The 13,855-nt window shown below is 46.1% G+C and overlaps 1 protein-coding gene across 3 annotated transcripts in view; it reads right to left on the bottom strand.

Annotated features, from left to right (window-relative positions):
- Positions 1–119: 119 nt before the first annotated feature.
- Positions 120–13,855, bottom strand: part of LOC106561606 (cytoskeleton-associated protein 5-A) — a 43,335-nt gene continuing 29,599 nt past the window's right edge. For 2 of the 3 annotated variants that reach the window (XM_014125724.2, XM_014125723.2), the window contains exons 30-44: positions 13,250–13,385; positions 12,713–12,906; positions 11,138–11,334; positions 10,586–10,609; positions 10,072–10,245; positions 9,361–9,481; positions 8,728–8,907; positions 8,317–8,504; positions 8,026–8,101; positions 6,186–6,374; positions 5,679–5,807; positions 5,477–5,560; positions 3,390–3,552; positions 1,485–1,609; positions 120–1,264 (exon numbers count right to left, since the gene is read on the bottom strand). In XM_014125724.2, the coding sequence (XP_013981199.2) occupies positions 1,010–1,264; positions 1,485–1,609; positions 3,390–3,552; positions 5,477–5,560; positions 5,679–5,807; positions 6,186–6,374; positions 8,026–8,101; positions 8,317–8,504; positions 8,728–8,907; positions 9,361–9,481; positions 10,072–10,245; positions 10,586–10,609; positions 11,138–11,334; positions 12,713–12,906; positions 13,250–13,385 (2,235 nt within the window). In that variant the 3' untranslated portion in view covers positions 120–1,009. The remainder of the gene's footprint in view (positions 1,265–1,484; positions 1,610–3,389; positions 3,553–5,476; positions 5,561–5,678; positions 5,808–6,185; positions 6,375–8,025; positions 8,102–8,316; positions 8,505–8,727; positions 8,908–9,360; positions 9,482–10,071; positions 10,246–10,585; positions 10,610–11,137; positions 11,335–12,712; positions 12,907–13,249; positions 13,386–13,855) is intronic. The other variant, XM_045688456.1, reaches the window with a different exon arrangement.

Raw genomic sequence — 13,855 nt, forward strand, 5'->3', positions numbered from 1 at the left:
TCAAAACTGGAGGTATCTGTGGCATTGTGTTGTGACAAAACTGCACATTTTAGAGTGCCCCTTTGTCTCCAGCACAAGGTGCACCTGTGTCATGATCAAGAATAAAATGCAAAACATAGTTTGTTCAAAAACAAACTTGCTTTATTGCCATTTTCACTACAGATTAAACACTCATAAGAGCAACAATTTAAGACTACTTCCATTTGAATTAAATACAAAAACAATGAGTCAGAATTAGCAACATTCTGCTACAGTATGCAAGATGGGCGCATCATTAAATCAATGATTTAATAAGCAGATTTTAGTAATGCAAACTTTATTTACAAAACATTAATTCCTTCATGCCATGCTCCTTCCTTCACTTTGAGAACAGAATCCTTCAGGTTTTATGAGTCTTAACTTCATAGATGAAAAAGCTCATTAGCAAGTTCAGCAAACAGTGGTATAAACTAACAAGGCCTGGAAACAGGTTTGGGGTCAATTCCATTTCAATTTCAGAAGTAAACTGATATTCCAATTCTGATTTTCCGCAATACTTCTCTATGACAATCTTTTAAAAATGGGAATGTCAGTTTACTTCATGAATTGAAATGGAACACACTGCAACCTTGCTGGAGGCTCAGAGAAGAGACATGTTATGGTTTAACCAAGGAATTCTAAAACCTAAAAAAGGATAGGTTAACTTACACATATTACAGCATTTTGCACATGGAAACTGTACACTATAACCCTAACTTGACACTTAAAAGCATTGAGTGGTTAGCACACATGAGTATATACAAACAATTGTGCCACGATACTAAACAAAAACTAGTCCACTTATAGAATATTATACAATGACAGGTTCTTTTTTTCTAATTTATACACAGAAGAGGGGATTGCCCTGAAAAATAAGGCCAGGATAAGAGCAGGGTTTTGGGGCAGGTAAAGCCAATGCTTGCTGGGTTTCAGGGTGGAGGCTGGCTAACACATTGGATAGACTGGTTATAGAGGTGGGGTTAGGGGTCACTCATTGGCGGTTGCTCTTTATCCGCTCCAGCCTCTTCTTGAGGTCGTCGAGGTTGGCGGCGGGGGACGAGGAGCGTGTGGGGCTGTGGGAGTGGGACTGCTCCTGCTGGAAGTGGGACTCACGGGACTCCTTGAGCTGAGACAGTTTGCTTTGGAGCATGTCTGTGGAGGAGGCCACTGAGGGCTTGGACAGCAGGGACGTGGTGGGACGCATCTGTCCACTGTCCCCCTCCACCTGCTGCAATAACTGAGCCTGCTGTTATGACAGAGAGGAGGGAAGAGGAGAGAATATATAGAGAAAAAGGTCAAGAGAGAACAGGTGATACAGTTTAAAATTGTGTGACACTAGCTATAATATAATGGGGACACTCATCAATACAGCAAGTATTACAAATCTACATCATAATATCAATATATACATCTAAATGTGAAATTGCTAAGCCAAGTGGCATCAATGTGATCAATATTAAACTAACCCTGGAGTTGTTCTCCAGTCCCTGTCTCTGTCTCAGTATCTTCAGTCTCTCATAGTACACTGCAGGTTTCATCTCCTCTCCGTTCAGAGGCACTGAGCCAGAGTCTAGGCCATGTTGGGGAATCACTGGAACAGAGAGAGAAACATCACACTTCAACTCTTCACAGCTACTGAGCTGCTTTTTAACCAGTCCAGCAGATGCATATAATATCAATGAATTGACATACAGTAGCTCGCTACTAGTAAACCACAACAGTAATAACACTCCTTATACCAGAGCACTGGAGCCAATGTTACAGGATTACATTCCCTACTGCTCAGGTAAAGGGTAGGGACTAAAGTCTGTGGGTTGGACATGGTAGACACTAGTCGTATCAGATAACCTGTTGAGGGTAGGGGGCAGTATTGACACGGCTGGATAAAAAAAACATACCCGATTTAATCTGGTTACTACTCCTGCCCAGTAACTAGAATATGCATATAATTACTGGCTTTGGATAGAAAACACTCTAAAGTTTCTAAAACTGTTTGAATGGTGTCTGTGAGTAAAACAGAACTCATATGGCAGGCAAAAACCTGAGAAGATTTCATGCAGGAAGTGGCCTGTCTGACAAGGTGTCGTTCTTCTTGTCTCTGTTTATTGAAGACTGAGGATCTTAGCTGTCCCGTGACACTTCCTACGGCTGCCATAGGCTCTCAGAAGGCGGCAAAATGCTGAATCGTGGCTTTGCAGGCTCTGGCTGAAACAAAGTAGCGCGTTTGGGTAGTGGCTGGTTACAGTACTGTGAGACTCAGGCTCGTGCCCGCGTCGACCGAAAGCTTTGTTTTCTTTCCTCTGTTTAGCTAAATGGACATTCCCGGTTGGAATATTATCGCTTTTTTACGAGAAAAATGGCATAAAAATGGATTTTAAACAGCGGTTGACATGCTTCGAAGTACGGTAATGGAATATTTAGATTTTTTTTGTCACGAATTGCGCCATGCGTGCGACCCTGATTTACCATTTCGGATAGTGTCTGGGACGCACGAACAAAACGCCGCTATTCGGATATAACGATGGATTATTTTGGACCAAACCAACATTTGTTATTGAAGTAGCAGTCCTGGGAGTGCATTCTGACGAAGACAACAAAAGGTAATCAAACTTTTGTAATAGTAAATCTGATATTGGTGAGTGCTAAACTTGCCGGGTGTCTAAATAGCTAGCCCGTGATGGCTGGGCTATGTACTTAGAATATTGCAAAATGTGCGTTCACCAAAAAGCTATTTTGAAATCGGACATATCGAGTGCATAGAGGAGTTCTGTATCTATAATTCTTAAAATAATTGTTATGCTTTTTGTGAACGTTTATCGTGAGTAATTTAGTAAATTGTTAGTGAATTCGCTGGAAGTTTGCGGGGGGTATGCTAGTTCTGAACGTCACATGCTAATGTAAAAAGCTGGTTTTTGATATAAATATGAACTTGATTGAACAAAACATGCATGTATTGTATAACATAATGTCCTAGGTGTGTCATCTGATGAAGATCATCAAAGGTTAGTGCTGCATTTAGCTGTCTTCTGGGTTTTTGTGACATTATATGCTAGCTTGAAAAATGGGTGTCTGATTATTTCTGGCTTGGTACTCTGCTGACATAATCTAATGTTTTGCTTTCGTTGTAAAGCCTTTTTGAAATCGGACCGTGTGGTTAGATTAACGAGAGTCTTGTCTTTAAATAGCTGTAAAATAGTCATATGTTTGAGAAATTGAAGTAATAGGATTTTTAAGGTATTTGAAAATCGCGCCACTGGATTAGACTGGCTGTTGCGTAGGTGGGACGAATTCGTCCCGCCTAGCCCAGAGAGGATAAAGTATCAAAAAAGGTAAAGACCAATAATTCCCTTTTAATCCTGCAGGGTTATTACCTGTGCTAGAGGACTGGATCCTGCCTTTGCCCTCTCTCTCAGACTCAATCATGCGCAGGCCTCTCTCCACATAACTCTGGAAGAACTGAGACGTGTTCCTCAGGAAGGGCTCCAGGTCAGCGTCTGAGTACTTCTGTTTATACTCATACAGCTCTGTCAGACCCTGGAGAGAACACAACACACAGAGTCACAACACAACACACAGAGTCACAACACAACACGCCCCCGCCCAGCCAGCCACAACACGCCCCCGCCCAGCCAGCCACAACACGCCCCCGCCCAGCCAGCCACAACACGCCCCCCGCCCAGCCAGCCACAACACGCCCCCCGCCCAGCCAGCCACAACACGCCCCCCCGCCCAGCCAGCTACAACACGCCCCCCGCCCAGCCAGCCACAACACGCCCCCGCCCAGCCAGCCACAACACGCACACGCCCAGCCAGCCAGCCAGCCACACACACCCAGCCACAACACACACGCCCAGCCAGCCAGCCAGCCACACACACCCAGCCACAACACACACACACACCCAGCCAGCCAGCCACAGACACGCACACACACACACACACACACACACACACACAGCCAGCCAGCCACAACACACACACACCCAGCCAGCCAGCCAGCCACAACACACACACACCAGCCAGCCAGCCAGCCAGCCAGCCACAAACACACACACACACACACCCAGCCAGCCAGCCACAACACACACACCCAGCCAGCCACAACACACACACACACCCAGCCAGACACCAGCCAGCCAGCCACAACACACACACACACCCAGCCAGCCAGCCAGCCACAACCAGCCACACACACACACCCAGCCAGCCAGCCAGCCAGCCACAACACACACACACACACACACCCACACCCAGCCAGCCAGCCACAACACACACACCCAGCCAGCCAGCCAGCCAGCCACAACACACACACACACACACACCCAGCCAGCCACAACACACACACACACACACCCAGCCAGCCAGCCACAACACACACACACACCCACCCAGCCAGCCAGCCACAACACACACCCACCCAGCCAGCCAGCCACAACACACACCCACCCAGCCAGCCAGCCACAACACACACCCAGCCAGCCAGCCAGCCACAACACACACACCCAGCCAGCCAGCCAGCCACAACACACACACCCAGCCAGCCAGCCAGCCACAACACACACACCCAGCCAGCCAGCCAGCCACAACACACACACCCAGCCAGCCAGCCAGCCACAACACACACACCCAGCCAGCCAGCCAGCCAGCCACAACACACACCCAGCCAGCCAGCCAGCCAGCCACAACACACACACCCAGCCAGCCAGCCAGCCAGCCACAACACACACCCAGCCAGCCAGCCAGCCAGCCACAACACACACCCAGCCAGCCAGCCAGCCAGCCACAACACACACCCAGCCAGCCAGCCAGCCAGCCACAACACACACCCAGCCAGCCACAACACACACCCAGCCAGCCAGCCAGCCAGCCACAACACACACCCAGCCAGCCAGCCAGCCAGCCACAACACACACCCAGCCAGCCAGCCAGCCACAACACACACCCAGCCAGCCAGCCAGCCAGCCACAACACACACCCAGCCAGCCACAACACACACCCAGCCAGCCAGCCAGCCAGCCAGCCACAACACACACCCAGCCAGCCACAACACACACCCAGCCAGCCAGCCAGCCACAACACACACCCAGCCAGCCAGCCAGCCAGCCACAACACACACCCAGCCAGCCAGCCAGCCACCAACACACACACCCAGCCAGCCAGCCAGCCAGCCAGCCACAACACACACCCAGCCAGCCAGCCAGCCAGCCACAACACACACCCAGCCAGCCAGCCAGCCAGCCAGCCACAACACACACGCCAGCCAGCCACAACACACACCCAGCCAGCCACAACACACACAGCCAACTTAAAACCGTTCTGGAGTGGTACTGGAAATTCATTTAACCAGTTATTGAGAACGCATTCTCTTTTACAATTAGGATCTGAGCAGGGGGGGGGGAGTTAGGTGTGCAAACAGTAAAACTAAGATACATGAACAGGAAAAATAAAGAAAATACATCACCTCTTTTGTGTTTTCCTTGGAACCAATCTTCTTGAAGATCTCAGAGAGGATGTCGCTCACTTTAGCTTTCGACATCCTGTCATCCTGGAAGCAGTAAGAAGAGATTAGGCTTTATGGAAGCTGACTGAATTATTTTTAATTCAGTATATTGACTTGGTGTTCAATAAATCTAATAATTAGAGGTGGGGTTAAGTGAACAGACCTGTCCTTTCTCTGAGCCCCTGTCAGACTTCATGCCAGAGAAGTTTCCAGAGTGTTTAACCACACGTCTCAGGTGGGCCTCCAGCTCAGACTCATTCCTGTTCTCGATCATGGACATGTGGTCTAGGATCTAGCCACCGCAAAACAACATGGTCAAAACAACCACAACAGCCCACCTATGGTCTACTTAATGAAAACCAGTGAAAATAGACAGCAGTACCTCTGAATAATGAAAACCAGTGAAAATACACAGCAGTACCTCTGAATAATGAAAACCAGTGAAAATAGACAGCAGTACCTCTGAATAATGAAAACCAGTGAAAATACACAGCAGTACCTCTGAATAATGAAAACCAGTGAAAATACACAGCAGTACCTCTGAATAATGCACTAATAAATAGTAAGGTGGTTCAATTCAACACAACTTAATTGTTCCTCAAGGGGGAAATTAATCTGTGTACATAAAACATAACTGAACCATTGGCTGTGAATGACGTGTGTATAGTACCTTGCCTCCAGTGAGTTTACACAGTGTGTGCAGCAGGGTCTTGAGGGTCCTGTGGGGTACGTCACTCTTCAGCTGCTTGAGCTTCTCTTTGGGAAACACCTTCATGAAGTTGTGAACATCCAGCAGGATGCGGTCCAGATTGATGCTGTTGATGGTCTCTGGCAGTAACCGGATCATTCGCCACAGGCACTGAAGACACAAAACAAAATGAATTCCATGTAACTCCAATCATCAGTTTAGATTGTACCGTCAGTGTAAAGGGAGAAATTCACCACTTTTTAAAGTCAAATTCATTATCCTCCATTTGTGTTAGTTGGGAATACAAATAACAGGAAGTTTATGTCTGACAAAATCACGTGACAATGTACATAGTATGTAGTGATTGGGGGGAATAGATAGTTACAAATTACAATATTATATTGATACTTTGACAGCAAGTATTCATTCTGTAAAAATATAAATAGTAATTGCTAGGTAGTGTTAGCTAGCGCTAGTCGGCTGTACCGGTGTCAAAACTCAGGGATTTTTCATCCTATAGCTTGTTCTCCATTTTGTTTTTAAATAATGAGCCAAAATGTTTTCAGCACTCATTTTCTCGTCTCTCTGTAGCAGACATATCGTGAGCAATGTTTGTAACATCAAATTGTAATAAATCCTCAGTAACGAATCGCAATACATAGAATCATGAGAACCACGATACATATCAGCACCTGAGTATGGTGATAATATATTGTGAGGTCCTTAATAACCTGTTTGGGATAGGGGGCAGTATTTTCACGGCCGGATGAAAAACGTACCCAAATTAAACTGGTTACTACTCTTGCCCAGAAACTAGAATATGCATATTATTAGTAGATTTGGATAGAAAACACTCTGAAGTTTCTAAAACTGTTTGAATGGTGTCTGTGAGTATAACAGAACTCATATGGCAGGCAAAAACCTGAGAAAAATCCAACCAGGAAGTGGAAAGTCTGAGAATTGTAGTTCTTCTTTTGAATCTCTATCGAAACTACAGTGTCTGTGGGGTCACGTTGCACTTCCTAAGGCTTCCATTGGCTGTCAACAGCCTTCAGAAAGTTCTTTCAGCATTCTCCTGTCACTGGGCAGAGTATAGGAGCTCAGTCACTGAGTGGACTGCCTGGGGACAAAGGGATTGGATATGCGCGGTCCGGCAAGTGAGCCGTTCCTTCTTGAATGAATATGCTATTGTCCGGTTGGAATATTATCGCATTTTTACGTTAAAAATACCATAAAGATTGATTTTAAACAGCGTTTGACATGCTTCTAAGAACGGTAATGGAACATTTTGACTTTTCGTCTCTGGTACTGCGCTCGTGCGTTATGCTTTTGGATAGTGCTCTGTACGTACGAACAAAACGGAGGTATTTGGACATAAATATGGATTATTTCGAACAAAAACAACATTTCTTGTGGAAGTAGCAGTCCTGGGAGTGCATTCTGACGAAGATCAGCAAAGGTAAGAGAATATTTATAGTACTAATTCTGAGTTTAGGTGACCCCGAACTTGGCGGGTGTCTGTATAGCTTGCTGTGATGGCGAGCTATGAACTCAGAATATTGAAAAAATGTGCTTTCTCCGTAAAGCTATTTCAAAATCTGACACAGCGGTTGCATAAAGGAGTACTGTATCTATAATTCTTAAAATAATTATGTATTTTTGTAAATTCACCGGAAGTTTTTGGTGGGAATACATTTTCTGAACATCACGCGCCAATGTAAAATCCTGTCCTCAACAGGTTAACAATTCTCAGCCCAAATAGTACGTGAAACGACAAAAGTAAACTCTCCCACAACAAAATATAGTGAAACAGTGATATTACCTTCATGACCAGTTCAGAGAACATAGGTGACCCTGAAGAAGTGGTAAGACTGTCCTGTAGCAGCACTAGAAGGGCGCTGCAGAGACATAGAACAGAGACTCTGTATAAACACTAGATACTGGAACTCACTGGAAACTCCAACATATAAAATCAGGAAACGTAGGATGTTTGTTTGGGGGTAGGTACATTTCAATATGAATAGAAGATGTGAGAAAAGTAGAAATTCCTTATTAAATCAGGAAGAAGGAAAATGACATCCCTGTCAGTCTCAGAGAGTGAGTGGAATCTGACCTGAGGATGTTGGTCTGGTCAGACTTCTCCAGTACTCTGACCACCAGCAGGTTGACAGAGCGGATGAGCTGCTGCCCGTCCTCGATGTCCTCCACCCGGGCATCCAGCATCAGGGTGATCAGACCGTGCATCAGGTCCTTCAGCACGCCCATCGACGCCTCCCGTGCAAGGCTCTCCATGGAGAACAGCTACAGGAGACAGACCCAGGGCAGGAACACAGATGTCAACACCAGTCTACTCTGGTGTGCTTGGCAAAAAACGTTTGGTAAAATGTTTTAATAAATACAATGACAAAGAACAATTCCTTTATAATTTCTCTCTAGAAAGATCTGCCAGGATACACTGACAATCTTCAGGCCTTAAATGGTCGAACAGAACCCCCTAGTGGTGTTCATGTGTAGTCACACTCACTGAGAGCATATTGCCGATGATGCAGCTGTAGAGCTTGAAGATGTCCTTCTTGTCGAGGCGGTCGTCAGCCATGTGTGTGTTGTAGATGAGGCGCAGCTGCATGAAGGTAGCAATGAGGAACTGGTCAATGTGACCTGACATGGCATCTGCCTTGTCCTCCTGCCTCAACACCTCGTCAATCTGGGGACAGGGGGAGGCACAAGGGTTACAGAGAGAATCACACACACTTTGGTACTGTCGTTATCAACCGTTTACTCTCTCCTAACCAGAGCAGAGTACCTCAGGTAAATAGATGGGTGTTAAGAGGTTACCTTACTTCCATTTCTTGTGATTGTGAGAGCTTGGGTAAATAGAATTTCTAATGTATTCATTACACATTGCAACAACGAAAAAGAAAAAAAGAGCTGAGGTTTAAAGTTGAACAGTAAAGCCTGGTATTGCCCCAGTGAGTGATGTTGCTATGCCTCAGTGGAGGCGGCTGAGGGGAGAACGGCTCATAATGTCTAGAACGGAGCAAATTAAATGGCATCAAACCACCTGGACACCATGAGTTTGATACCATTCCACTGATTCTCCCCAGCTAAGGTGCCACCAACCTCCTGTGCTATGCCTACACTAGAGTCAATGCTGTACCTGGGCCAGAGCCTGGATGCTGGTGTTGATGTCGCCACTGGCCACCTGGGAGATGACAAAGTTGATGGTGGACGCAGTGCTGTTGTGGAGGTCGTCAAAGTGGGGCGACACAGAGCGGATCCTGAGGGAACACAAGCAACTCACACCTTAAATAACCATGTGTCTTATGAGATCTCTTGATGATTAGTCTGAGGATGACAGAGTTGTTAAGTCTCTTGCACTTAAGATCCATCAACACACATCTCTCCCAGCCAGCTAACAACATGGCTATTTCAGAACAAAGTAATAAAGTTGGCAGGCAGAGCTCCCAACTTGTGTTGGTAGAGTATCGGGGCTCGGGGCAGCCGGGTAGAGTATCGGGGCTCGGGGCAGCCGGGTAGAGTATCGGGGCTCGGGGCAGCCGGGTAGAGTATCGGGGCTCGGGGCAGCCGGGTAGAGTATCGGGGCTCGGGGCAGCCGGGTAGAGTATCAGGGCTCGGGGCAGCCGGGTAGAGTATCAGGGCTCGGGGCAGCCGGGTAGAGTATCAGGGCTCGGGGCAGCCGGGTAGAGTATCAGGGCTCGGGGCAGCCGGGTAGAGTATTAGGGCTCAGTGCAGCCGGTAGAGTATTAGGGCTCAGTGCAGCCGGTAGAGTATTAGGGCTCAGTGCAGCCGGTAGAGTATTAGGGCTCAGTGCAGCCGGTAGAGTATTAGGGCTCAGGTGGACACTTACTTGGGCTCTGGCATCATGATGGGCTCCAGCAGTTCATCCAGTTTGTGTTGGACCAGGTCAGGCAGCTCACTGACCCGCGTGTGGTCATTCTCAATCATGTCTAGATCCAGCTGAAACTCCTTGGGGATAGAGGGGTGTGAGTGTTCCCGTTCTGCGTTCTGAGCCCGCGCTTGGCTGGTGGAGGGAGGACAGAAGAGGATCATACAGAATCAGAACCATGTCATGGAAACCAACACGGACAGAGAGGCAGGCAGGCAGCACACATTAGCTCTGTTCCAATATCCTCCACTAGCTTACTACTTAGAATGCATGCTCAATACAATGTGGTTTGTTAGTATGGACACTGGAAGGGTACCATGGACACATTAAGACAGTTACTACGAACGAGAAGGGGAGGACACCATAAATTAACTACTTAGTTTAGACTGGTGAGTGTTACATTACAGCCCCATTCTGAGTGCTTCTGGAGGAGAGCAGAGGGCACACTGTCTGGGAGAAGCTCGGCGGTACTCACATCCTATAAGTGCGATACATTATTCTGTCCATGGAGAGCAGAGCAGCGATAAGAGAAGAGCAATTATAAAGGAGAAGAGAGGCTCTGGATTAAGAGACCACACCATGCAACGAAACTGGGAAAACTAAAGGGTGACTGACCAGGGAACACGTGGAATTTCTAATTGGTTCAAGTTAGGTTGGAGGTTTGCATTAGGGGTTTGTTCAAGGTTAGGGTCATTTTAGGGTTGCCCATATTGGACTGTCAATGAGTTGCAGGCCAGTCACATGCCTTTAGTTGTACCCAATGAAACATAGGTTAGAGCAGGAGGAAAGACATTCAAGAGACATTGAGGAGGAGCATTAAAATATTCTTACGAGGGTTTGTAGATCTTAAGACATGGACAGAATGTATTTACCATGAATGTTAGTAATGGTAAAAAAGTGGTACTATCTACTAGATCACCAAACTTAAGTATAGTAAAAACCCCATAGGCAGGTTTGTTAGAAGAGAGAGAGCCATGCTGTGGCAGGTAGTAGAGGCACTAGGCCAGGGACTTGATCCTTCCCATACTTGAGCTTGTTGGGCACTTCTTCCTGAGGTTGCTGAACAGGCTTCCTCATGAAGGTAGCATTGGGGTTGGAGGGGTGCTCTCTCTGGGGCCTCTCCCTCTCTGCAGCCTGTCTGTTGGGTGGTGGGGCAGCTGTCGTGGTCTTCTTAGCCGAGCGCTTGACCCTCTCCTCTAACATACTCATCTCCTTCTCAGACAACTGCAGGAGAAAGACAGGATGTTTGAGATTAACACCGGAGATGATATATCCAGAGGGGTCTAGTCCAAAGCAGGATAGTAAATTGGCCAACTTTGATAAACATTCAGATTTGAATGGTTCATTAATAAATTAAATGGGTTGTTGGTTGAAACAGTCCATTCCCATTTCAAGCATATCTTTTCAAATGTATTCATTCCAGAAGATTTAAGCAAGTTAGCTGGTTAACTCATTGATCCTGCGTTGTGACATACCCTCTATTGTATTGAAGTTTACACTGTGTACAAAACATTATGAACACCTTCCTAATATTGAGGTGCGTGTTGCAGTTCTCGACACTCAAACCGGTGTGCACTTGGCACCTACTACAATACCGCATTCAAAGTGATTTAAATCTCGTCTTGCCCATTCACCCTCTAAATGGCACACATGGCCCTCGCTACCTATTCATCGCCAGACTCACTGGCTCCAGGTCATCTATAAGTCTATGCTAGGTTAAGCTCCGCCTTATCTCAGCTCACTGGTCACGATAACAACACCCACTCGTAGCATGCGCTCCAGCAGGTATATCTCACTGGTCATCCCCAAAGCCAACACCTCCTTTGGCCGCCTTTCCTTACAGTTCTCTGCTGCCAATGACTGGAAGGAATAGCAAAAATCACTGAAGCTGGAGACTTCTATTTCCTCACTAACTTTAAACATCAGCTATCTGAGCAGCTAACCGATCGCTGCAGCTGTACATAGCTCATCTGTAAAAAAGCCCATCCAATCTACCTACCTCATCCCCATATTGTTTATATTTACTTTTCTGCTCGTTTGCACACCAGTATTTCTACTTGCACATCATCATCTGCACATCTATCACTCAAGTGTTAATTTGCTAAATTGTAATTACTTCGCTACTATGGCCTATTTATTGCCTTACCTCCTCACGCCATTTGCAGACACTGTATATAGACTTTCTTTTTTTGTATTGTGTTATTGACTGTACGCTTATTTATTCCATGTGTAACTCTGTGTTGTTGTATGTGTCGCACTGCTTTGCTTTATCTTGGCCAGGTCGCAGTTGTAAATGGGAACTTGTTCTCAACTAGCCTACCTAGTTAAATAAAAGTGAAATAAAAATAAAATACACAATCCATATCTCAAGGCTTGAAACTTCTTTAACCTGTCTCCTCCCCTTCATTTACACTAATTGAAGTGGATTTAACAAGTGACATCAATAAGGGATCATAGCTTTCACCTGGATTCACCTGGTCAGTCTGTCATGGAAAGAGCAGGTGTTCCTAATGTTTTGTACACTGTGTTTCAGTACATTGAGGGCTCGGGGCAGGGGGAAATATAAGTATCTTACATTGCCAATGGAATAAATGTATCTTACATTGCCAATGAGTTTGTAGACTTGGTCGCCACAGACGTTGTACACAGCCACCACTGTGTTGAGGGCAGCATTGCGTACTGAGTTGTCCCTGTCTCCGATGTGAACAGCGATCTCTTTCAGGGACTTGGCCGGTGTTGGCTGACACACGTTCATCCCATAGTTTTCTATCAGACAGCCCAGCTCCTCAAGACATTCTGGGGAAATACAGGGATAGATGGATGGTAAGATCTGGAGCTTTTCAGACAGGAACGTCACATTTCAGGTATTCAGACAGTTTCCCCAAACACAGATTAAGCTTAGTCTTGGACTAAAACATCTTTTAATATCCCCCCATAAAATGGAATAGCTTTTATCCAGGACTAAGCATAATCTGTGTCTGGGAAACTAGCCCATAGAGTATTTATATAAGAACCTGAATGTTCTTACAATGAATTACAACATTTCTGACATAATCACTTACTGTAATGAATTCTAGAACCTGTTTAAGTCTTTATAGCCTTGGTCAACCTCAGTCACAACAAAGAGATTTTTACTTACCAGCTCTCTGTTTGGAGTTCTTGGACTTGGTCCCGTCCATGAGGAATGGGAAGACTTTGCTGGCGGGGTAGACCTTACACAACATGGTGAGGATGGCACGCACATCTTTACGCACCACATCCTTCGACTCTCCAACCTGGCAGGTGAAAAAGGGTTACAGATGGTTAGTCAATAGTCATATTGGCATTTGCAGCTTCACCGTGTATCGAATTTTCTACTAAACCTTTCCTTTTTTGTTAAGACTTGTTGTTTTTTATTTAACTAGGCAAGTCTATTAAAAACAAATTCTTATTTTCAATGACGGCCTAGGAACAGTGGGTTAACTGCCTTGTTCAGGGGCAGAACTACAGATTCTTACCTTGTGAGCTCGGGGATTCGATCCAGCAACCTTTTGGTTACTGGCTCAACGCTCTAACCACTAGGCTACCTGCCACTGAAATTCATACATGAAAACAACTTTTACGGCACAATTCACAGGGGACGCCCTACTTGGAGGACGAGGTGGCGGGACGCCCTACTTGGAGGACGAGGTGGCGGGACGCCCTACTTGGAGGACGAGGTAGGACAATGGTCACCAACCTTTTGAGTCAAGATCACTTTGAGTCC

The sequence above is a fragment of the Salmo salar genome, chromosome ssa10 (genome assembly GCF_905237065.1).
Source record: "Salmo salar chromosome ssa10, Ssal_v3.1, whole genome shotgun sequence".
In the NCBI taxonomy this organism is placed as follows: Eukaryota; Metazoa; Chordata; class Actinopteri; order Salmoniformes; family Salmonidae; genus Salmo; species Salmo salar.